At 30.5% G+C, this 26820-nt stretch overlaps 2 protein-coding genes across 3 annotated transcripts; both read right to left on the bottom strand.

Moving 5' to 3' along the window:
• Window positions 1–13528: 13528 nt before the first annotated feature.
• Window positions 13529–17452, bottom strand: ARI7 (ariadne A subfamily protein ARI7). 2 transcript variants are annotated; one of them, NM_001354820.1, is made up of 7 exons: window positions 17084–17452; window positions 16574–16606; window positions 16190–16466; window positions 15523–16003; window positions 14781–15326; window positions 14567–14700; window positions 13529–14226 (listed from the first exon to the last, which is right to left on the bottom strand). In NM_001354820.1, exons 1-7 carry the CDS (start codon window positions 17204–17206, stop codon window positions 14222–14224), a joined length of 1599 nt encoding a protein of 532 aa, NP_001341749.1. In that variant the 5' UTR covers window positions 17207–17452; the 3' UTR covers window positions 13529–14221. The 2 variants fall into 2 exon arrangements, with proteins under 2 accessions (NP_001341749.1, NP_001341750.1); NM_001354821.1 differs by having other exon boundaries at window positions 13529–14153.
• A 6050-nt stretch (window positions 17453–23502) lies between these two features.
• Window positions 23503–26224, bottom strand: LOC100807535 (EEF1A lysine methyltransferase 4). Its single transcript, XM_003537853.5, has 7 exons — window positions 25985–26224; window positions 25801–25897; window positions 25590–25728; window positions 24962–25044; window positions 24693–24827; window positions 24505–24609; window positions 23503–23813 (listed from the first exon to the last, which is right to left on the bottom strand). The coding sequence occupies exons 1-7, from the start codon at window positions 26038–26040 to the stop codon at window positions 23682–23684; spliced, it is 747 nt and encodes a 248-aa protein (XP_003537901.1). The 5' UTR covers window positions 26041–26224; the 3' UTR covers window positions 23503–23681.
• Between the last annotated feature and the right edge of the window lie 596 nt (window positions 26225–26820).

Genomic DNA, 26820 nt, shown 5'->3' with positions numbered 1-26820 from the left:
GTGCACTTGATTTCTTTTCTATGCCCTTCCAAGAGCAAACTCCCATGTCATGTGATGCATCTCACAAATCATTTACTATCATTTGGTTTAAATGGTAAAAGTGTAGTATCCTTGAAGTTTGATCAAGTCATTTTTGTTTTTCCTTCTTTTGCCCTCGACTTCATTAAAGAAAGGTAAATTTATCACTTAGTTTAGTTTAAAGTGAAACATGGCCCCTAATTGTTTATAGTAGTACTAAACACAAACAAATTTTACCTACCAATTAGACTACTTGACACGATCCTCCTATTACAATGGCAGGTGAAACCGATTGGTAATAACTTCACTACCTAATCTTGAAAGTATTTAGTCTAACTATTGGCCACATTTGTCTAAAGAATTATAATGCTATATAGACAAAAAAAATAAAGGATATACTTAGTTACTATCTTATACAAGAAATTTTAATATTGGTCCAAAAAATTTACTAATTTTGTCAAAAACTATTTTTTTTTGGAAAATTTAGTTGTTCGTTTTTAATTAAAAAAAATACAATTACATTTTTTTATCTAAAAGAGTTAAATTTAAGATTTTACTTGAGAAATATGAGACTGACTCCATTTATAGTGGTTTCAACATATCGCTACATAATTTACAGATAATTTTAAGAATGTAAAAAATATATTAATAATTGCAGCACGTATTTATAGTGTTACCCCTCATGACCCCTCCACTAGGCGATGCTACCAACGTCCGGGAAGATTGAAGAAGAAAACACAGTGAGTTTGGTCACTTGGAATAAAAAGGAAAACGCACTTATAGAAAAGCAGCCTCAAAAGGGCTGAAAGTTTATTGTCAAAGGAAGAACCAGTGTATGTTTTTTGTTATGAAGTGACTGGTTTTGGTGGGCTATCTTTTGTCTAATTTCATAGAGAAACTTGGATACAACCAATTCTTGCATTGTCAATGACTTTGGTGGGAAAAAGTGCCCTGCCTTTTGTCATTGGAGAGGGTGCTATACACGTAGGGAAGAGCATAAAAAAAATGTCTCTATGTAGTTACAATAATGGGTATAGATATTTGCATGCTTGTTTAGTTAATACTACTACTATGTACACATATTTTGCATTAGACAAATAATACCCTTTTATGAACACTGTTTTCTTTTTCCCCATCTTTGACCATAAATAAAAGATGGAAAGAGCTTTTACAAGTTGACAATAGAATATGCCCACCCTCTATTTTTATTTTAATTTAATTTGCATGTATATGGTAAGTGAAATTTCCTTTATAATGTCATAATTAATTTGAAATATTTCTTGACATAGAACAAACTTATTAAATATTTGTTGATTAATTTTTGTAATTCAAATTCTAAAATACTTTATTGAGAGGCACAAGTCCTTATTACTTGTATCATTGTTAGTTTAGTGGAAAATATAAATATGCACGTTTATTTGTCCAATTTTTTTATTTTTTGGAAATTGAACAATTAGTATAACTTTTTTATATATTGGGTAGCTTAGTGAAGGAAAAGTCGCTGAATTCAGATGTTTTTTATTTTTGCACAGCACTGAATTGAGATGTTAAAACATAATAGTGAGATGGTTTACTATATCAATTGAAAGATAAAGAAGTCCAAAAAAAATGTAGACACTAGAACAGTTTATCATGTTTCCATTAATCAGGTTTTTTTTTAAATTAAACATTAATCAGGTTATAGATGATTGAATGAAAAAAAACTTCTATATCTTTTTTTCCTGCATCTCAATAAAAATGTAAAAAATAAAAAAGATCTGTTCTGCTTTATTAATTCCATATATATCAGATGGGTGCACAGTGCACTATATATATTAAAACTTAAAACCAGTTTTGGCTCTTGCAACTTCTAAATTCTGAGTTTCTGACGCACTTTCTGATATGTCACGAAGTTTCAACTTTCTAGTTTGACTTGTGGCTTGGTTAAACCTGGAGAACCAATGTCCTTCTATTTTAGTATTTCCCTTTGTTGGGAGTCCCTAATCTAAGTATCTGACTCCGATCTACACAAACAGAAATAATTAATTAGAAATTAGCCTCTCTGATCGAGCAAAACCATTAGGAGTGTCAATTTTCTAAAGGAAACTGACAGACATACTTGTGGCTTTAATAATGTAAACCAGAGCTTTGTACGACTGTTTCATTCAATAATCCAATGCGAACCAAAATTCTACTAATTTCAAGACCTCAAAATTAGTGCAAACGTATCTAATTAATGTGTCATGAGATAAGGTCATTTATTTTTTTACAAATATTTTTTCTTGGAAACAATTATGATTATGTTTGAGCCAGAGACAAGATCACTAAAAATAAAGTCGAATATGACTTCCTAATTACAGTATTTATTAATATGTCTACTATCACTAAAGTGAACATAGAAATTGGGAGACTAAAAATTTTATATTTTAAAATAATATATTTTTTATTAAATACTCTCCTAGAACAGCTAGTTACAGTACAAACTTCAGCTATTATACAGAAATTTATTAGCAGCAGGTCAAACAGCTTACCAAAATTTATAATTTATGAAGAGAGATGCAACAAGCTAGAACTTGTGTTATTGAGCTTTAAAGTTTGGTATTTTTTTAATGATATTATTGATTCAGAGTATACATAGACAAAAGGTTGGAACCTAAAACTTTATTTAAAGCTATCGAATTCAATATGACTTTCAAACCAATGAATTATTAGTTAAACTAATTAAATGAAATAAAGTTTGGTATAGGCACATATATCAATATGAAAACTTATTAAACGAACCATTTACTGATATTCTTAATGCACCAATTAATGAATGAGCTGCCGCACCTCTCATAGTATATGGAACCAATGCATGCATATTGGGGTTGGTAACATTTTATAATCTTGTCAGAAAGTAACCGAAGTTTCTTTCAACACAAAACAAATAAAACAGAATCTTATCGTTGTGATTAGTGAGACTGAGAGTGTTTTCCTGCCCTTCTGTGTGTGAGACTGAGAGAGAGAAAGAGAGACAAAAGGCATGGAAATTGGAAACCAGTAACAGATACAAAATGTTAGCAGCAGCAAGCAAAGTCATGCCGAAATGAGTAATTATGATTATTTTAGAAAGAAAAAGTCATTTTTTGTCAAATAAAAACTTACCATAATTAACTTTGGGTCTATTATTCTTTTAATATAATGTTACTTAACAATACGAGAATATCTGAATCCATGCCGTATTGCCCATGATACGATCTTAGAATTTGTAACTATCGTAGCCAAAAATATGCAAGTGGAAAAATCTGAGATGTGTAATAGTTATAATAATGTCTTCAAAGACTTGTGTGTACAAGTATGTAAGCCTCCCAGAATTTAGCAAATCCTTGTCAATGATAATCAAGGACACAGAGCTAACAAAATTAAATTGATAAAGAACCCCAGCTATTAAGAAATTTTAGAGAGGTATAGAGATGGAGCGTATTTGCAAAATTAGGGTTAATCACTAAAAGGGTTTTCTAAATAAGGGTTTAAGTAATATAAATTTGAAAATTAAAATAAACATTATTTTTTTGGATTAAATAATTTTTAGATTAAAAAAATCTATTTTCATGTAAGCTCAACTTTAAAATTAAATGATATTTCTGAAAATAATCGAAGGGGGAAAAAATTAAAATCTATGAGGCTCATTTTGAGTGCAAGAGAGACAAATTCGAAGATTTGCACTACACCAAATCCATTTAGGCCAATCTCATGCACACTCATGCCTTTGAAAGCTCTAAACAAAAGTTGACGCATATGTATTTGAAAGTAAAAGTAAAATCAAATAATATATGACTTGGACTCTCTGAAATACTCTCAAAAGCACATCAGAAATAGCACCTTCATTGTCACGATTATATTAGCATCTGCAGAGTGTACATTGCAAAAAGTTAAACTTTGCTCTCTTTTTTTGTTAATATGTAAATTGTGATTAGCAAACAAAACTTCACTGATATAAACTTGATGATAATCATCATAGACTGCATTGTCTCCAAAAAATTTCTTTTGATTGTTTGTTTCTCTATGGACTCTTTTTCGGCTTTTTTTATTGTTAATGTTTAACAAAATTAGTTAGAAGCTCAAAAGTTAACTGATAATAAAAAATTTAGTTAAAAGTTAAGAAGTTATTTCATTTAATTATAAGTGTTTAATAAAGTTATCAGTTGGAGTAGCTAAAAAATATAAAATTATATAAAGGATAAAAATATTTTTTTTTAACCTTAAATAGAAAAGATTTCAAAATTTCTAATAAAAATATTTTAAGAAAAAAATAAATATAAAAAGTTAGAAACAAGAAGTTAGCGGTTTACAAAATGTTACTTGAAGTAACATATCGGAAAATATGACACTCTCTATCCTGATATACATATTTATATAATAAAATACATGAAAATGCGGAATTACATAAAATAATTTTATTCAATAAACATAAAGAAGTTCACGAGGGTAAAAAGTTCACATTCACATTAATCAACAAATTAAAAACTTGTCAATTAAGGGTATGAAAACATTTCTAACTCAAAATAAAGTCGTTCAAGTTTACAAAAGAACTCAAGTTAAGTAGCTAAATAAAATAAAGTAAAATGGCATGTTTGAAACATCATGCAATTAAAATAGAAACTCATGTCTCAATGTCACATCTGTTGGATCTTGTGGTCTCAATAACTTACGAAGGGATGAATTAATTTTCCACTAACGAACTTTTAATCCCCTTCTAAAAGAGATGGGCTCAAAATACAGAAGAAGCAGCAATCAATTTAATAATGTTCTTTAAACATGAAAGACACAATTGATTGCAATAAGATAAGGAAAGAGAGAATGCAAACACAGTTTTATACTGGTTCGGCAAATTTCGTGCCTACGTCCAATACTCAAGCAACCCACTTGAGATTTTCCACTCCCTTTGTAAAAATCCGTTTACAAAGTCTGAACCACACAGGGACAACCCTTCCCTTGTGTTCAACATTCCTTACAACTTAAGAGACCTTCGGTCCCTTAAACAATCTCTTTGAATGAGAAGAAAGAAAAAAGAATTCTCTCTTAAAGAGAAGGATATTACAATTGATGTCCATGAATGAATTCTTAATAGATTTGCAGGTGTTTGCCCAAGAGTTTCTTTTGAAAGAGCATTTGATAATAAAGTTTTCTTGGAATCTCTCTTATTTTCTTTTGAGAGGATAAGACATTCTGGACCAGCAAAACTCTCTACCAATTTCGTCCCAAATCACACATATATATAGGCCTTTGATGGCCATTCAAAATCCAAATGATAAGATGTAACTGTTGGCGATATTCCTTGAAAATCCTCTCTGGTAATCGATTATAGCATTAGTGTAATCGATTACACAGTTATTTTTCTTGAACAGTTGTGACTCTTCATTTAAAATTTGAATTCCCAACGTTCCGAATCTCTGGTAATCGATTACATATGATGTGTAATCGATTACACACTTTCATGTGTCTTGGTAATCGATTACATGTGTCTTGGATGACTTGAAACCTTTTCATTTTGAGACAAGGCTTGATCTTGAAGAAATCTTGAATCAAGGCTTTGTTTGTTGAAACAATCTTGTATTAATCTTGAAGCAAATGAGCCTTGTTTGATTCTTCTTTTGACATCATCAAAATCATGTATACATACATTCACAACATCCTATTAGAGTACTGTGTCCTGACGTCCTCTAGCACGAGATTTCTTAAAGCAATTCACATAGTCATCTGCTCCAACAAACACAATGTTCAAGATCATCATAAGATTCAAACACAAACAACACACGGGGAGTAAGTTATCACATTCCTAAACATGTAGAAATAAACGAAGACACTTATATATAGTATAAGTATAACAAACTCAACTTAGCACAATTGACATCATTTTAACACTCATTGTGGAACATCACTTTGTCTCAAGGATTTAATCACAAAATCACATTTCACACCTTCACATTAATCACGTGTTCAAAATAATAAATCTCAAGTACAACACAATATCTCACATTCACACAATTCATTATCCACCATCACATAACAAGTCATAATGATCATTACACAAACGTTATGCAACAGATACACTAAGACCTCATCGGGCGCCTAAGAGTACATGACAAGACAGACCAAACACTGGTAAGTCAGGTCACTCTCATTAGGTAAAATCATAGGGAGACTAGTAAGGATCACACTATTTTACGAGAATGTTCCAACCATGTGAGATTAGCACAGGCTTAAAAGAACACTCAAACTGGGTGTATTTACCCCCAAGGTCTAGACTTCGAAGAGTCCGACAGAGCTTTTCCCTCCTGATTTAGGTTCAACCCGGAAAATATTTTAACACGCAGACTTTATCTATGAACTATACAAAACATACGACTCTTCAATTGTTCTCAAAATAATTTTAACTCATCACGCCTCAAAGTGATTCAACTTGTCGGGTTCCCACAGTGGACTCATCACAATACTCATCATACATTAACTCATCTCCCTTAAAGGGTCTTACAGTCGTGTGATTGTACGGTTCATAGCTCACAACTCTATGCACATAACATCTCAATACACGTGTGATCTCACAATTTAACACATACTCAACTAATCACATACACTCAATCTCAATCACAATGTTATAATCCCAAAGCAACATGTTATCACACCTCATGAATCATATACACATCACACAATATTAATATATACATGACACAAACACAGACTTTACCTATGAATTATGCAATACGCACAACTATTAAATTGTTTTCAAAATCATTTTAACTTATCACGCCTCAAAGTGATTCAACTCATCGGGTTCTCACAGTGGATCTCATCACAATACTCGTTGTGTAAAAAATCATCGCCCTTAAAGGGTCTTACAATTGTGTGATTGTATATTTCATAGCTCACAACTCAATGTCATCACTTTACACTTCACAATAACATGTATAATTACATTGAGAAATATATTAATCCTACGCTTGTTCACAGCACATGTCTCATCACACCTTGTCACTAACACATTATTACTTTTCATACATCATATATATATATATATATATATATATATATATATATATATATATATATATATATATATATATATATATATATATATATATATATTGTGTATGTGTGTGTGTATCATACAATAACAATCTTTCAACATTTAAGGCATATGATCACATCATGGGGAACAAAACCCGTCAATTAATTTCAAGAAAACATACAAGAATCAAGAATTTCTAAATTTCTAGGTTTCTAACACTCAAAGCCAAACACTCAATTAAACCATTCAATTCGCATTAGGGCATCAATTGAACCGTCAAACATGAACAATTCGTAGTTATCATTGTACAGGTAAAATTAAAACGCATAAAAACACCCCAAAATTAACCCTATCTTGATCTTCTAAGGATTCCTACACATGTTCACTCTAACCCCAATTGCAATAAACTCATCTCTTACCTCTAAGCGGACTCACATGTGTAGTCCGACAATGATAATGGTGTCTCTAACGATTTCCAAAGATTCCTCAAGTTTTTCCTTTGATTGCTCTGCTAGAGTTTCCAAGCGTTAAAAAGAAGGGGGAGAGATTGAAGCCTTAATTTTACTGTCTCTAAGTAAGGGAAATTTCTCTCTCTACTGGCATTATTTCACAAATCCCAACAATGAGAATGTGAGAAAATGAGTTCCGAAGATGGTGTCCAAATTTTAGGATAATCCAATGATTAAGGAGTCCAAGATTGTAGTTTTATGCGATATGTTTAGATGTATGCAAGAAAAATAAAAGGTTTTGAAAAAGAGAGAAGAGAGAACAATTTTAGAAGGAAGAGAGAGCATATAAACATATTGTAAAGGTAAAAACTAACCTAATATATCTTTATTTATAGATAAGGTACTATGAGCCTATTATTTCCTTTATTTTTTTATTTTATAAAAAGTAACTCTATTTTACTATTTCATTAAATAAATAACCAATTAAAACATTTTTTATTTTCTAAAATATCATTTTACTCTATTTATTTTTTAATATTATGAAACCCTTATTTTAATTAACAACAACCTTTTTTCTCTCATTTATTTAATTTCTAAAAATTCTATTAATTTTTAAATAAAATTCTTTTATTTATTTTATGAAAAATTAGACGTTACATAAAACACTAAAGACTACTAAAAAATTTGTTTATTAAATGGTCAAACAAGTTTTTTCAGCTAATTAAAAAAATTAAAAACCACTTAAAATATCTTGTCAAACACACTCTTGGTGGACTAAATCGAACATATAAAATTGATTTAGTGATAAAGGATAAAAATTTACCAATAAAAATTAACAAACTAACAATTAACATTTATCAATAAAAAAAAAGTGAGCAAAACCAAATTATTTCTTTTAAATATTAAACCAAAATCTATTTACTATCAAACAAAACGCATTTCTTCCAATTTATAGGTAAACCAAGTACGATAGCGTTGAAGAATTAATCTTTACACAATAAAATAAAACATTTTTTCGAGCTTTTTTTGCTGAATTACTTTAATTTCGCTATATTCAATAATTTTTTGTATATATTAAATTTTAATAATCTAATTGTTAAATAATTTAATATTATCTCAATTATTATACTAAATTTTAGATAAATTAGGCATTTATAATTATATAATTTTATATGAAACATTAAAATGAATTTATTTAATAAATGATTAAGTAATTTTAAAATTTTATAAAATTTTGTAAACTTAATCTATTGAATAAGAACTTTTAATTCAATATGTATAAAATATTATCAAACAGAGTTATTTGATCCTCTCTATATATAAAAATAACGTGCGCACCCTCGTTCTTCACTTATGATTCACTTCTGAAATTAGTTTGTAGAACAACACAAAAATCAACTTTTAGTATAATAAAAAAATAAAAAGGTCAGTAAAAAAATGGATTTATCGTACGTAAGCGTAAGCGCGTGCATTTCTTAAATCATGCTCATGGATGGTTCTTAACAATTAAATGTATTCTGTAATGTATCTTACTTTAGTAAATAATTATTTATTTTATTCAATTTTCAATAAAATAATTTAAAAATAAGAAATGACTTTTAAAAAAATAACCGAACTTGTATTAAGTTTTGATCAATTGACATTTAACATGTTCCATGTCATGACATAAAAAAGGATCCTACTTTTGTAGAAAGAATGCTTAAATATACACAGATATGTGCATAAAGGATTTTTGTTTAAATAGTCACAGACTTTTTTTTCCAGTCCAGACAAACAAGTTTCTTTGTTGCCAGAGATGGTACATGGGCTTATAGCTCAAGTAGGAATTGAGTAGGTAGGTTCGGATTGAGGTATATATGATATTTATTTAGTTGAATTTGAAAAAAGCAATCCTCACGGACTCGTATAACTTCATCCTTGACGTCCTCCACACTCAACCTCCGTGTATTCTTAAACCTTTAAAATATTTGTTTGGGTGAAAATAACATTTTTTTAGCTAGAGGTATGAAGAGAGTAATTGTCTCTTCATATTTGTAGTTTGCCATATCATTATTTGGAAGGTGTTCCATTTAGGGGCAAAGGCTTTAAAGTGCATGTGATGACGACTAAATGAAATTGTGCTCACTTGATCTAGTTGTTCCCATGCCACAATTGTCCTTTTCTATCTCCTTATTGTCGAGTTGGTTGTTCCGCAAAAGCAAAAACCTCAAGCAAAAATTCCTTTTTAGAAAACTCCAATGTTTAGTAACATCTCACACGTGGGAAGAATCGATGTCGATGTTGTTGTGATGTTTGATCTTTTCTGTTGATGGAAATACGAGATGCAGAACAAGAAACAAAAAGAGACGATCTATGTCAATGTGTTCACATTTATTGTCGTAAAGAGAGAAAATCTTGCAGGATGCTACACCTGACCATAAACGATGCTGACATCACTGACAGCAGAGAAGACCAAGGGAAGAGGACAACGACAAATTCTTTTTTTATTTATTTATTCTGGTGTAAGTATGTGCACCATAATCCTCACTTATCTAAAGAGTTGATTATATCTACAATGGGTTTGCCTTAAACACCTTAGTCTCCACCCTTGAAAGGCTCTTATATGTTTGGGGGTGTCGTGCCAAAGTCAAACTCCTTCGGTGCATAAGTAACTTTTTAATGGTTGCCATCTTATTTTGAAAGCAATGGCTAGGATTGATTTTACAAATTCGATTGCAATTTTTACATTACCTATGTGAATTTAGGTTCTAGTCTATCACTGTCAATATATATATATATATATATATATATATATAAAACCAGAGGTATAACAAGTCTTCTCAATTTTTTCCATAAATTATAATTATTCAATACAAAAATAATCAATAATTAATTTCTTCATTAACATTGAATCACAAATGTAAACAAAAATTAACATTTTTTCCTCTTTTTGTCACGTCCATTTCACACACATTTTCTATAAATTGGACAAAAAGTATATCAAAATACTCTTTATTTATGTCTTTTATATATACTTTAAAGGATGCTTCTTTCATGAATCATTTTTTAATTCCAAAAATATTATTTCTAAGAATAAAACATGAGAATGTTATTTTTAAGTATTTAATAAAAAAATGTGTTTGCTTAACTACAAAGTTAGTTGAGAATATTTTTTATATTTCAAGAAATAATTAAGAGATTTGTTTAGTTAAATTATTTTTTCCTTGGAATATATATTAAATTACTAAAATATCCTTATTATGTTAAAGATGTTAATTTTTTCCTAATACAAACAACTTTATACCAACAAATGACAAGTAAATTAAACTCAAAATGTTATATACCTCACATTCTTATGACAAAATCTCTTTCACTACTCATTTACTATTCATTAGAGTATGAACCAAAATATAGATATACTTATCTGCATCACATCAAACATGAACAAGGAACAATTGGAGGGAAACCAAAAAACTATTGTGGGTAAAACTCATCGGATTGGTGGTAAATAAAAATTAACACATGAATGAAAATTTTGAGAATGACAAAAATTAAAGAACATAAATGAATGGATAATTAAGAAGAGAGTGTGATAATGGATAAGAAGATGGTATATGTGTATTTTTTACTGAGAGAGAGAATTTTTGTCCCATGGAAATAAATATTCCCTACCCCCTCTGTCGAGATTAAAATTTGATTGAAGGTGGGATTATTGCTTACCTAGTATAAAAAAATATAACCATGATTAATTAATTTATTACTTCGTAATAAACACCAGATTATTTTTTCCCCTCTTGTTTTGTTGGGACTAAAAAATCTACAAAACAAATGTTCCCTAAGTTTCTTAATCACCTATTTGTTTCAATTTTAAAATAACATTATATTACAATTGAAATTATTTGTTATAAATCTAAAATATATTTTGTATATTCTAAAAATTTATCTATTATGGATTTCTTAAGAATAATTATTATTAATTTTAATAATAACATAATTTAAAATTTTTTAAAAATATATTTATTATGTATTATAATAATAATTGATCATGCCAATTTCCGACCAAGATCTCTCCCTTGGCTAAAGGGGTCCTCGTTTCCTCTTGCTCCAAATTTTTGGTCCATTTGCTCTAAAGTGATGTCTAGGCCGAAGAAGGGGGTACCTACAAAAATATACTCCGACGCTCAAGTAAAATTTTGGTTGTGAGTAAATCGTTACAAGGTAAGAAGAATATAGAATGAACTATGATATTTATTGGAAGGTTTTACCTTATTTATACAAACCTCTATGGGCATTGGATCATGGGCCTTCGTGGACAAATTACCATTTAGGTAATTTTTCCTTAATTAAGGTTTAGGTAATCTAAACCTTGATTATCTGTAAATATCCCACATGTTACTTTTTTAAATGCTCCAATAGCCATCTTTGTAGTCAAGCTCAAGTAAAGGATTATATTTGTTTAGAGGCAACACATACATGAAGAAGAAGACCTATAGATATTAGAAGCTTTGAAGAAATGATTTAAAAAATTAATATTTTTATTGATTTATTGACCTTACACATAAGTGTGAGTCGCAAATACAAGTACAGGCCAACCCTGAGTGTCATCCAGAGGTGCAATGACATTGAACCCACAACTAAAAGGTGTTCATTTTTTGTAATAAAATTATAATTTTGTAATATTTTTTTATATTATTTTATAGTTTTTTATAAATAAATTAAAATTGTTATTTTATTTTGTCTTATTTTTTTTTTATTTAGATTGAAATGTGATGTGTGATTAAAAATATGACTCTTTTAATTAGTTTTCCTCATGTGTTACAACCATATATTTATATTGAATGAATTTTCAGCTCTATGAATGATAGCATATTTGAAGAAACAAACAAAAATTAAAACTACAAATGAAGTAAAACTATAATCAGTATATTAATAAAGAAAAAATATATATGTAAGTTTTAATTTGAAATGATATTTTGTCATTGATAGACGATAATGATGGAGTTTTGGAGAATTTTCATTGAAAGACCAAATATAAAAAATAAATTAAATCATAAATAATTAATATTTTTAAAATAAATTAAAATAAAAAATGAATTAAGTTTCATATGAGTTTATCTAAACTTGATAAAATTTAATGGGAGTATGAATGGGTTTCAAAAAATATAATATTATCTTTTTTAAATCAAATATTTTCTACCTTGCAGTAATGGAGGTAAGGAGAGTTAAATCCACCTCCAACTATGTTCTTTTGTCATGCCTATTTGATAAATAATTTTTTGTGTATTTAATTTTTTAGAGATATAAACTAAATAATAGATAATAAAATAATAATAAATTAAATAAAAAATGTGATACATCTTTTTCAGATTTGTTAAAATTATATTATTTATTTAGTGAAATAAAATGTATATTTATTTTATAAATTACTTGTCTATTTTTAAATACATAATATAAGAATATTTTTTCATTAATCCATAAAATATATAGACCGGCCTTGATAATTATAAGTACTCATTGAGTATAAAGTTAAGAATTAAAGTCGTTATCCACATCGTTATGAGACAAGTGTGAGTATTTTCTAAGTACAAATACAATTTAAAGGAATATTGTCAAGTCTTAAATGAAATTTTTAAATTTTGTTAAATTCGACATTATTGAAGAAATTAATTATTGGTTATTTTTGTATTGAATAATAGTATTTTATGCAAAAAGATATAGAAAATGTGTTTAACCTACTGTGTGATGTACTTTTATCTATGATAGTACTTGCAACCGGATTCATAAAATCAATCCTAGCCAATAAGATCGTAACCATTGAAAAAGTTACTTACACACGGTAAGTAAGGAGTTTGGCTTTGGCACACAAGAACTCGCCATGTTTGGGCTAAGTGAAATAGTTATATTACAACAAGTGTTAATACAACAGTAACTCAATTTGTTTTAAACGAAGGGCGTATTTGGAAAAACATTAACTTTTGAATTTATAAACATCAGTTTTTGCACAAAATTGAAAATAATATAAAATAGAGGATTTTTTTTTGTGTTAACATAATTAAAGGCCAAGAGATTGCAACGAGTGCAAGGATCGATCGAGTAACGAAACGAATAAGAATAGTCGAAAGTATATCGCTTGAAAATTGTAACTTAAACAAGTTAAAATAGTGTAAACATGAGAGAAGAAAAATCAGTGAAGTTACCTCCACCTATAACTCCATAAAATAGGAATAAAAGCATCCTAGTTGTCCTCAAGGTAGCCATTTACATAAAACTACTAGCAAATAAATGCCCCAAGGCTATCTATATACAGCGCTAGGATTTCAAACAGAAAGGTAGATGGCATAGGAATAAGAAACCTTGGAAACATATCTTTTATCTCAGCAGAGACATGGCTGGCTAAAAGAAAGATATGAGAAAGCAAATGGGGTATGAAATCCAAAAAGATTAATTCCTTCCTTCCAAAGGCAGCAAAGCAAAGCAATTTTATGTTGTTAGACCTGTACGCCTGTACGTATAATAAGGTGTCCTTCAAAGTCAATTTCTGTCTACAAACTCTGCTGGCAAGTTTAGATCAAAAAAACCACCACCTCCAAGACCCTCTTTTCTAGCACGTTTACGAGAAGAACATCCATTATCGTCTGAACTCCCTGATCCAGATGGTCGATCAAGTTCTTCTGTTACACCTACGCTTGCAGCATATATACAATAATCCTTTTCACTCAGTAACATTTTCTGATGAGCATCCACAAAGTCAAACTGAAGAAGACATACATAAGAACATTCATAACATAATAAGATAAGGAAGCTAAAAATATAAATTTATGAGTTGCCACCATATTTCCATGTTGGTAAATAACAACAAGATCTACAATAAGCACTATAAGCATAATTATATACGTAACCTCATCTACAAGTAATACTTCTTCATTTTAATGCATAACAAAAGAAACAAAAATGGAAGCAAGAAATCAAAATTGGCTCACTTAATTTCCTGTTAATGCATTATGAGAGGAGGTATCACAAACAATGGCAATGCTAACGCAAAAGGGTTTTGGTCCAGCTAATTATTCAAACAAAACCCACAAAAGGCATTTACCAGTATTATTGACTTTGTTGTTCCAGCCAACTGAAAGTTCTGATGCCCTCTCGATGCCCTTTGACTTGTATGGAGCAATACTATGAATGCCAAGATTGAGAGAACCCAATAGATCATTCTCAATGCATTCATACCTGCATCAAATATCACAATTCACGACTATCAATACCAAAAGTAAGTGATGTACCAGGACCTTATTTAAAGCAGCACTCACATTTTTTGACAAAGTTTGTCAATAATTGTTGAAAGGTTGAGTATCTGCATCCTTATCTCAACAACCTTATCATCTGAAAAGGTTTCAAAAGGCTCCTCCAAAATTTTAGAGAGCTTTTCAACATTTGCCTCAAGCTGTTGCTGTTGATCCTCAAATAAGTTCTGTTTTATTTCCCGTTGAGCATCTGTCATTTCATCCTTAAAAAGCTCATCTCCAAACATATAAAATGCAAATGCATATGAATATGATAGGACTCGCCTAGATCTGAAAAGTCTGGAGAGTCCATTATTTACCCAGCTATAATCTCTGAGTGTAGAATCTTTTTCTTCTGAAATGGCAATCTTCCCTTGTATAGTCTCTTTCAGTTTACTTTCAATCTTAAAGGAGTCTGTGTGAGCTTTATATCGGTTATGATAATGCATATAACGATATAGATCCCTCTTTGCACGTTCAGCTGTCTTTTCTTGCTCTTTGTATCGACCACAGCTATGACCAGCTATACTTGACCAAGTATGCTCTCGGCCAGTAGCTCCACCACACAACCAACTGCAGCGAAAGGGGGAAAATTTATAAAAAAAAAAGAAGCAAATGTCAACTCCAAGAGTCAAACGTGGCTTAGACTCCTGATCCCCCCCTATTATCATATTTAATTAACTGTTTTTTTATAATCAAATATAGAATATGCCAAAGAAGAGAGAAAAGTTGGGTGAAAATATATAATGCAGGAAGGAGGAAAGCTCACCAAAATGCTTGGCCACAGATACAGCTAACCAAGTTACAACCACCATTCTTCTCCACTGGTTTGTGACACTTTGGACATGGTTTTGTATGAACAGTTATCCAATTAACTGTTTCTGATTCATCTCGGCACTTCTTAGCCCAAAGCTCCCACATCAGACATGAACAAGGGGAGTGTGCTTCTGACAAACAACTAAAACAAAATTGTACACCACATGAACATTCTACCTCACACAGTTCATCATCCTCGACCCGTATTGCATTCCCACAATGAGGTGTGCTGGGGCACCATTTAACTCTCTTATTGTCTTCAATGTAAGATTCAAGCAGAAAGCGTTCATATTTCTCTGCCATATGAGGGTGCTCTCTACTGAGTAGAGTTCTTACAACGGCATCATCACATATGGAATTGCACTTGTGTTCCATGCATCTAATGCGCTTACTTTGACCCTCATTTATCTTGACAATAAAGTGCTCTATCCAACCTGTAAAAAGAGACACAAACACAAAAGAAGCTCATAAATGAAGTTTTCATGAATTTTCATTTGTGCAGCCAAGATTGACTCTTACTACTGCATTACAAATGAAAAACATTATAAGCCACGCCATCCACCTAACACATCTGAAATTTCATATAACCAAAGGCCATGAATAACAAAACAAAGACTCACAGCCGTTGCAAAAGCAGTGACCGCAGTCCATTCTCGTTGTTTTGCTACTAGGAACTTCCTCCATACAGATGTAGCACATGAATGCAGGAGGAACAGGTGAGTCAGAGTTGCGATGTTCATCCACACTAACACCAGCTTCAGCAAAGAGAAATGATTTCCCCTTGTCTACTAACACTTCAAACAGATTCTCCACATCCCAACGATGAAAAATAAGCAGCGTCCGAGCATGTTGCTCTCTCACCGATAGCATGTCCATCACTCTGCGCAAATCCTCCTTCTGCACAAATGTGGGTAATGATCTCAGTAAAACCTAAAAAATATATAATTTATCCAAACAAAACACACAAAGTGATCTCTTTTCTTTTAAATTTTTTCTCATGTTACCTGTGCAGCTAGCAGTGATTCCTTTGTAATCACCTGCAAAAGCCAAAGGATTTCGTTCATCAGAACATTGTCAGTGCAAGGAAAAAAACACAAAGTTCCCAGCTTCACACAATAGTAAAAAATAAAATTGATCATAGAACCACACAACCCACAAAAATTGCAACCAGGCCAACAGTAAAAAAAAGAAGGGTATTCCAATTCATATAGAAACCCTTCAAACTCCAACCACAAATTCAGCACCCACAAACGAATTCAAGGAATCCCCAAACGTTTACAATCGAAAATAGTTCTAAAAGCCCTACCTTCAACAAACCTATCTCAATACACCATCAAATATAATGGCACTTCGCGAAGAAAACAATCAATTCACAACCCAATACAATAAAGAAAAAGAAAGAAACACGGACGAAAATCATCGCGAGAAAGAAACCCAACAAGAGAGGGTTTTTTACATGAGAAAAAAGAAAAAGAATAAAAATTGGGATAACCCCAAAACGGCGTATCGTATACCTTAGTAGTGGTGCCCTTGGAAGAGAGCAAGGCGTAATTCTCGTCGTTTTCGTAGGCCTCGACGGAGTCCTCGTGGTCGGAGTCGTAATGGTAATCTTCGTCGCTGCTCGCGTAAACGTCCATCTCCGCTACCCCCGAAACGAAACGGTTCAATGGCTATTCAATTTTTTCAATTGATGGAATCGCGGGATTAGGGATTAGGGATTGGATCGAATCCGGTGATCGGAAAAATCAATAACGGAAATTCCGACGAGAGCGCCGGCGATAGAGAGCGCAGCTACACATACGCCACTCCACTCACGAACACACACGCAGAGAAAGAGAAGAAGAGAGAGAGGGAGAGAACCTTTTCTTCTAGCTTTGCAAGTTTTTGCATGCTTTATATAAACAAATTTATTATTATTAATGATAAGGATGATTATTATATTGAATAATAATAATAATAATAATAATAATAATAATAATAATAATAATAATAATAATAATAATAATTCATTGTTTCCTCTGGTCTGAAGTCTAATTTCATTGATTGCCTCAGGTTAGAGTTAGAACAGAATTCGTCAAAAAAATAAAATTATTAGAACAGAAAATAAAATAAGAGGTTTGAGAATTTCACTTTATAGCAGTGTTTGTCTGTTTTCCTGTTTCCTCACTTATTTTTGCGTACAGGTCACATTGTTTTTCCTAAAAAAATTATATTATTTGAAAACTTGCCTATTTTTTATAACGTTTTCCTTTATAATCAGTAAATATTATTTCATAATTTATGATTCCTCTTAAAAAAACAATTTGGGATTCAGAACAATAAGAATTTTTTTGTTTTTATTAAATTTTTTGGTGATTTAGAAAAATCTAAAAGATGTGACAGAATTTAAAAAAAAAATAAAACATTAAGAAATTTGTTGAGATTTTGATAACTTAGAGGCTAAGTTGTCTCGCTAAAAAAAATGATAAAAAGAAATAACTGAAGTACATTATTTTTTCTTTTCTGAATTTTCATAACTTTTCATTTTCGTATAATCATAACACAATAAATCACTATACCATTGATTATAAACAAAGTACATTTAATGCAAGGAAAATAAGTTGCATGCGTTTCTTACTTTCTTAGGAAAATGGTGTAGAAAATATTGAAGATATGTATTTTGTTTGAATAAATAATTAATATTTTAATATGAGCAATAAATGTTTAATTTATATATTTAAAATTTATAATAAATGCAGTAAAAAAATTCAAGATATGTATTTTGTTTGAATAAATAATTATTATTTTCATAAGAGCAATAAATGTTTGATTTTAATTATGTTTATTGTATTAAAAATTAATTTATTTATTACATTACAAGTGGTCTACTATAACCTAGGTTCGATAAGACATTTTAGTTGATTTTTATATGTTTTTATTAGCTGAAAACTTGTTTATTAAAAAAATTGTTTGACTATTCAATAAATAAGTTTTTTTTAGTAACTTCTTAGGTTATGTTTGATAAAATTAATTTTTTAAATAAATTATATTTTATTATTTTCTTATTATTTTATATTTTTTAACTATTTTAATAACTAGTTTTATCAAATACATATAATTTAATAAGTTAACTTAAGTCAAAATACATCTATGTCTTAAAATTTCAAAAGATACACCCATCTAAGACAATATGGCATAACATTAAGTAGTGTTTTTAATACCTTCATTTCATACTTTGTGAGATTCTTTCTTGCAGAAAACATTATCATAGGATTTGTGAAAGTCTTATGAAGAATAAATGAAGTCTAGAGTTTGAAAGTAAAGATCTTCATCAAAAGATATGTTATGCTTATCTAGACCTACTCTGAGTAGAAGAAGTGACTTTTTGCTGAAGTGCGTAACACGCCAACCTATAGACATGAATTCTGACGGAAGAAGGGAAACACATTTAATGCAATTAAATGTTCCAACAACCACAAGACTTTAGACGAAGAACTAGAGTGAAGAATTCATCCATTGAGAGACAATGAATACTTGAAGATGAATGTTATAAATAGAAGAAACTTTGAAAATATAAGACACGAATCAACTTGAAAATATTCTTTCTTGTAAAACTTACTGTAAATTTTATGTATAGATACAAAACTCTCAAAACATCTTGTAAATATTGAGAGAAAATATTAAAAATATTGAGTGATATATATGTCTCTAAGATGATCATATCTTAGTCACTTAGTAAAGTTTCAACAAATCTTAATAATTTGTTTAGAGCCAGCAGTGGATTGATAAGACAAAAAATATTAGGTTAAAGTCAAGCTTGTGCTAGAGCTTGTCTTTGTAAGAGTCGAAAGTGTCACTGACAAATACTTATAAATTTTGAAAAATAACTATACGTAACCTAAGTGGTAGAAAGGAAACAATATAAATTCTTGTGTGTTATTCTTTACTGCTTTTCTTTGTGTTTGACTAATAAAGGCTTTAAATTTGTTTTTAGATCTTATATTTGTTTTGATATAATAAAGAAAATCATTGTTTGATAAAGCTCTTTCAACATCCTTTTATTTGTTTTTTTTTTGTGAAACTTGTATACAACAATAAATGTGTTTTTGGTCAAAGAAAAAGTTTAAAATTTCTAAAAACACAATTTAACCTCTCATTCTTATGTTATTTGCTTCTATGCTAGCTTTTCAACTAATTTTGTCAAATATAACCTAAAAAGTTACTAAGAAACTACTAAAAAAATGTTTATTTACCGAACGATCAAATAAGTTTTTCAGTTAGTTTTGTCGAACATAGTCTTATTAGATTCTAGAGTTTTTTTGAAATGCTAGCTTCTAGCATTTTATATTTCTTCCCTTTTTATCCTCAATATATTTATTCAATTTCCTAATTACATTTCTTAAATTAATCATGGTTTTATTATTTTTCTGTCACTTTATATTTTTCAGCTACTTCAATAGTTAGTTCTATCGAACACTTATAATTTAATAAACTAGTTTTTCAGCTTTCAACTACTAATTAACTTTTCAGCTAGTTTTACTAAACATAGTCATAGTATCAACCAAAAGATTTACATTTAACCCCTTTCTACAGCAACATTGTGAAGTTGTAACAACCCTGAACCTGATAGAAATATTTACCACCTCCAAATGAAGCACTATTGAAAATGTCTAACTGCTTCAAACATTCTATCCATATTGCATTAGCTCAAGAATACTAAATGAAAAGGTGATCCACAAATTCTAATTGATTGCCACAACGAATACAAACTACCTCTTCTTTTGGCATAATTCTCCTACAACCTAAATTATCCTTGGATGAGACTCTCTTTCACTACAACCTCCACCTAAGCACTATTAACTTTCAAGATGACATATTTATTCCATACCCTATTCAAATCATCCTCCACATTCAATACATCCTCCACCATAGTTATAGTTAGATTGTATTGTATACACTTCGCTTACTTCCTTTGTCCACCTTCACATGACCATAACTCCCAACACAAGCTTACATTAATCCATATTCATCTTGATATTGATAAGTAACTCCTCCTCCTTGTGAAAAAGATTCTACCTCCATCTCCGAGACCATTCCTACACCCCATCCACCCAAAGTCTTATCTCATGAACTTTAACATCCTTACTATTAGCTATCAAGAACAATCTAGGATATTGAACACAAAGTGGCCTCCTCCACCTACCTATCCAACCAGAACCAAGTACTCTGACCATCAACAACCACTTTGCTTGTCACCTCACTAAATCAATCTGGTTTTACCTTCTTCCCACCATCATCCAACCCTTAAGACTATGTTCGCAAGATATTTCAGCTAGTTTTTAGAATTTTTTTATTAACTGAAAAGTTTGTTTGCCTGTTCAACAAATAAGTTTTTTTAGTAGCTACTAAATTTTTTTAAAATGCTAGCTTTTAACTTTTTATACTTCTTTCCTTTTTATCCTTAATATATTTATCAAAATTTTTAATTATTTTTTTAAAATAAATCACAGTTTTATTGCTTTTATGTTATTTTGTAATTTAATAAGTTGATTTTTCGTTTTTCAACTTTCAACTAATTTTTCAACTTTCAGTTAGCTTTTCACCTAGTTTTGCCAAACATATCCTAAGGCTATGTTTAGCAAAAAATGTCCATCCACCACCTTTCTCATTTAGGTTCAACCCTGCATAATTCCCCACATATGGTCCCATGATACCCTCTTTAAGATATGATATGATAGAAATTAAGGAGATATGATTATGTTATAATATGATAGAGATTAAGATATGATTCTATTTATGTTTTGGCATAGATTAAGAGAAATGATAGCTTATTTCTAGGAAAGTAGGACACTTTTATCCTATCTAATAAGATTAAATCTCTAAGATTTTGATTAGATTTAATCTTGTCTTCTTTTTTTTATATCTATATACACACAGTCTTTGAGTCAACGAGTGAAAAGAAATACACATATTTTCAGTTGTCATTTAATCTCAACAACCCTCAATTACTTGATGCCACAAACTCTACTTTCCTACTAACATTTCCCATCTCAATTTGCCTAGGAAATCAAAGATATATGCTCTTAGATTCCTCACCTCCAACTAGGAATGAGTATATGAATTGATTCAACCCGTTTAAGACCTGGTGTGCAAGGCCCACATTTTATACATATCGGATAACCCTAATTATTAGTTTTTCATAAATGTATCCGATATGCAAAGTCTGCAAATAAAAGGGCCAATCTATGGGCCCAACTGGTAATCTAAAAAAACCCGAAAAGCGAAAAATCTATCAAAATAGGAGATTTTTTTTTTCTTTTTAATCTAAAATCTATCAAACAAAAACATACCAACATTTGTAACTAAAACATATCAAGATTTATAACAACATCCAACATTCAAACCTTATAAATTAAATATCAAGGTCTTAGTATATCCTTTGTGGGTTTTGCAGGCTAACCCGTGAGCCCGCAGATTTAGCATGTGAAGCCTGTCGGTTTCACAGACTCAGTCCAAATTCGCCTATAGTTATGTGGATTTAAAAAAAGAGATTGTTATTCACATGGTTTGCAAACCTTGGCCCGTATATCCACCCTTCCCCCGACCCACATGCTTTCTTATCTCTACACATTGTTTTCCATGCCACCCAACAAACCGTTCTTACTACCTGCCCCTTCTAAAGGAATTTCTTAAATAGCCATTCAATCTATGGTAACGTAAAACAAACTACAACAATATAACTGATAGGGGGGGGGGGGGGGGGGAATCCAGTGAAAAAGCTAATCACTCACAACATGAAGAACCAAGGCTTGGATCTTTGCTGGGAGAAGTGCCTACATATTTAGTGCCTAAAACAAGATTATTTATGGAGGATACATGTAATGAACAAAAAAAAAAAAACTACAGCACAAAAAGTTCTATGTACATTAGGTAATATGTACATTAGGTAACATTTTTAATTTCCAAATTTTAAAGTATTCAGAATGATAATTATCATTATTGTTATCATTATCGTTGATCATGTTATTATTGTTATCATAACTATTGTTATCTTCGTTGCTATTATCATATTATAGTTATTCTTATTTTAATTAGAAGAAAGATTTATTAGATAAAATTGAAAAAGGTGTTACATATTACATAACATTTGGTTAGTTTTTTTTTTACATTGCCAACAATGAGAATCAAATCTAAGTTCTCATGCATTTATTCTAACTTCTACTAATATAGATTTAATACATATTATATCTTGTTCAAATGGAAGGGAAAAAAAGAAGAAGAAGAAAACAAATGAAAGAGGGTGATGCATATGTTTTTAGTAACAATAATATCATGAAGTCAATTATTTCCTTTAAAATGAGAACAATCATTATTATAATCATTCTTACTTTATTGCCATATATAAATAAGAATTTTTTTTAAAAAAACAAGTAAAAATAACCGAGTAAACATATAAGGAAAAAATGTGTATAAATTAGCTAATTGTTCCCTTATGTGAAAATATTTACTATGATAGTCACCATCAATGTTATATATACAAGAAATATAAACACGGTGATAATAAAAAGGTGAGGATATTTACTATTATATTACATCAATAGCCACTATAACCACTATCATCATTAGTGCCACCATATTACCATTGCTTATACTGTGAATTATATTTATAAAATTTAATTTAATAATGCATAAAATCAATTATGGAATTATTAACTTTTAATTTGAAAAATATGAGAATAGTTATTGTTATTTCTTGAAAAATATGAAAATAACTATAATTATTGTTATGGTCATCATGTTAGATTTCTAATATTTCAAATTTCGTTTATAAAAAGTGACTAAAATTCAAGAGGCACTTCGCCTAAACTCACTGTGGAACGAGAGAGATCTAAGTTAGTGGTGCTCTACATAGCCCGTATTACATTGGAGCATTAGGATGAATGGCAAACATAGCTAGCAACTTGAGATGGTTTCATTTACTTTTCAACAAATTAAAATTACAATTTTGGTGCAACATCAGTGTGCCTAAATCCAATAGTTAAGATAACTGCATTCCTCTTTTGAAGCAAGTGAATTAAAATTGCAGCAAGGAAAATAAATTGAAATTGATGGCAAAACTTCATACAATACAGTCTAATAGTTCAACTCGTCAACATTGATCCGGAAAGCAAAATCTTCACTTTCTAACTCTTCATGAAGTAAATTAATAGGTGATGCTTCAAACCTCTTAACAGGTGGAATATCATCATATGATGATCTCTGTCCCTGAAAAAAGTTCCACCAATCAGTTAAAACATAAATGCAGAACAGTTAAAACCACAAGCATACGAATTATAATCCTTATCAACCTCTTATGCATAATCCCACTCTAAATCATATAACCAGAACTAGATTTGTGCAACAATTTAGATGTCACCTAGCGGCCCATCAAAGGTGAAGATCCAAGATTGAATCACCCTCACATGTATAGCATATTAAAGCGTCCCTCCCCCTCCTCCTACACCCCCCCCCCCCCCCCCCAAAAAAAAAAAAATTATACTGCTACAGCTCATGATGAAATCTATACTTCGTCATGAGAATAGAATCATTATCTATATCATTGGCAAAAGTAGCACTTTTTAATTGCAAAAAAGTAGAGCATAATAGATTTTCCAAAGGTATATGCAACATTACATTGGTCCTGTATTTAAAAATTCAACAATTTTGTCCTCGAAAGATATGCATGAAATCAAATTGGTCATTGAAGTAGAAAACTGATGATATTCCTCATTATTGAAGAACCAATTTGGTAATGTGAAGTCATCAAGGTTAACTTTGAAGGACCAGAATGATTGTTCACTTTAAAAGGCAGTCAGTGGAATGGGGATTTTGGTATCTATACCTTAAAAATAGCAATGAACAAACATTTGCTTTTGTCATCATAAGAAAAACGAGAAGTAAGATTATATGGACCAACCTTCTTCAGAACATAGACAAAATAGTGAAAGGTTTCACCAAAAGTAGTCCACTCAACAGACCAGTTGAAATCTGGTGCATTAAATATAGGGCGCCTGAAATGTGGCTGGCATGAATTTTAGATAGATTAGAATCAATCACAGCAATACTCATTAAAAGAGACACAACACATCTAACAATTTTTGAAACCTGGCCAAAAGTTACTGAGATAAATGTGCCACCAGCTTTCAAAACCCTGTGAACACCTTTCAATGTGGCCATGACCTTGAATATAGTTTCAGGCTTTGGATTCCATGGGTCACCACTGTCCACGAACAATACATCCTTCAAATTTCAAAACCAAGAATCGCATTTAATCCATAAACTTCAAACACTCGATCATACAGGAACCATAATCATTAGTTTAAAACATCAAGTCAAAATCCCATCATAGATCAAAGGAAAATTATTCAATTTACCATAGTTCCTTTCTCAATAACCAAATCAAAACATTCATCCTCAAAAGGTAGCTCTAGCATATCAGCTTGCAGCACTTTTATGTCTAATCACAGAAATGAAAACATGTAAAATAAAAATAGACATAACAAATCAGAAACACAGATTCACAATACAAAGTTAATATAGATAGTCAATCATATATATATATATATATATATATATATATATATATATATATTCATTCATGTGTAATAATTAATTAAACCTCGTTTGCATAAACTTCTTCATAAAACCTTATAGCAGAAGAAATAAAAAGAAAAAAATGAAATAAGTTTCTTCTATAAGTTAAAATCAACTTTTCTCCCATAAGTGGGATTGGTTCACGGATTGTGAATGGAAAACAATATGATTGGGATGGAAGACCCCACTAAAGTGGTCAGTCAGGTTCCCTGAGAGAAATTAATGATAGACAAAGCTGACAGATACTTTACACTATTATGTTATCAGTGGTCCAAAAATAAATGATTTTAACTTAAGCAAATTAGCTTACGGCGAAGCTTACTTCGCTTTTTTCTTTGATATCTATCTTTCCAGTGCTTAAGGAGAAGCTTATCCAAACAGGACAACAGTATAATTGAGGAAGCTGACCTTTGAATCCCCGGGACAATAGCCGTTTTTGCATGTTTTGAACTGCAACAGGTGAAAGGTCAATGCAAGTTATGTTGGTTGTGCCATCCTTATGCAACTGTTCACACATTTGTGAGTTTCCACACCCAAGCTCCAGGACCTGCAAACATTTTCACGTTAGCCATATTCCATAATCACAAATCGTACCCTAATGTGTGAATATGAAGCATACAGCGGAATGGGGCGTGAGATGGGGTTGAATCAAGTGGCGAAAATGGGAATAATCCTTGAACCACTCGTATTGCTCCTCCTTCGAGAACCTCTCGTCCCTGAAACCAACGAAAGGAAAATTAAATTAAATTGTTGAGAAATTTACAAAATTTGTTGAGAAGCTTTGATCAGTGAATAGGGATTACCAGTAGGAAGGATTAAGGTAGGTCAAAGCAGTTGAAGGTGTTGGCGTATCTTCCATTGTTACTCTTCAAATTTCAATCCAAAACCCTAACACCAAACCCCTCTACTCTACTACTTTGGAACAGATTAACTTGAATTTTTATTAGTATCCCTTGACACTTGGCGGTGTAAAGAAATTATGCTTATCTAATTATAAATTCAAATGTTTAGGGGTCTAATCAGCTGCTTGAAATAATTGCTACAGATAAAAAAAAAAATCAAATTTATAGTTGTTTGTAATAATTGCTTTAACGTGTTTTGTTAATTAGTAAATGCTATAATTTTTCTTAAAAAATAGCATAATTGTTTCCACTAATAATATTAGAGTATTAAAATTAATTTTTAATAATTTCAAAAATATATCTTTTTATCAAATTTAATGTCATTGTTTCTTAATTGATTTGATCGGTTCTTAGTTGATTTCTTAATTTCAAACCACTTATCTATATCGATTTTCATTAATTTTGGACTGATTTGATTGATTCTGAATTGATTCTCATCGATTCTTAAAATTTTGCAAATCAACAAAAAATTCTCCCATGTTACCTTACAATTTAGATTAGAACATTGATGAATTGTGTCCTTGAGAGATGACCTAAATTGGTCCTGTATTTCAAATTTAATTGAAAAATATAATGTTTTTTTTTGTAGTAACTCGGTAATTGTTATCACACTTTCAGCGTCGTCACGTTGACCAACATGTGTTAGACTACAACGTTTCACAAATGACCATACCAGTCTACTGCTTTATCCTTGCTTGTGCGACCTGAACCATCTTGCGGTTTCACCATCCAACCCT

Source organism: Glycine max, chromosome 11 (genome assembly GCF_000004515.6).
Source record: "Glycine max cultivar Williams 82 chromosome 11, Glycine_max_v4.0, whole genome shotgun sequence".
NCBI classification, from domain to species: domain Eukaryota; kingdom Viridiplantae; phylum Streptophyta; class Magnoliopsida; order Fabales; family Fabaceae; genus Glycine; species Glycine max.
This window is presented reverse-complemented; position numbering and strand designations above follow the sequence as displayed.

Coding starts and splice junctions, on each gene's coding strand:
- LOC100807535 (XM_003537853.5), bottom strand. CDS start 26,040: ATGGAAGATACGCCAACACCTTCAACTGCTTTGACCTACCTTAATCCT. Junction 25,898..25,984: donor TACCTTAATCCTTCCTACTG/GTAATCCCTATT, acceptor CGTTGGTTTCAG/GGACGAGAGGTTCTCGAAGG. Junction 24,828..24,961: donor TTATTGAGAAAGGAACTATG/GTAAATTGAATA, acceptor TGAAATTTGAAG/GATGTATTGTTCGTGGACAG.
- ARI7 (NM_001354821.1), bottom strand. CDS start 17,206: ATGGACGTTTACGCGAGCAGCGACGAAGATTACCATTACGACTCCGAC. Junction 16,467..16,573: donor AATCACTGCTAGCTGCACAG/GTAACATGAGAA, acceptor ACATTTGTGCAG/AAGGAGGATTTGCGCAGAGT. Junction 15,327..15,522: donor ATCTGTGGCCAAGCATTTTG/GTGAGCTTTCCT, acceptor CTTTCGCTGCAG/TTGGTTGTGTGGTGGAGCTA.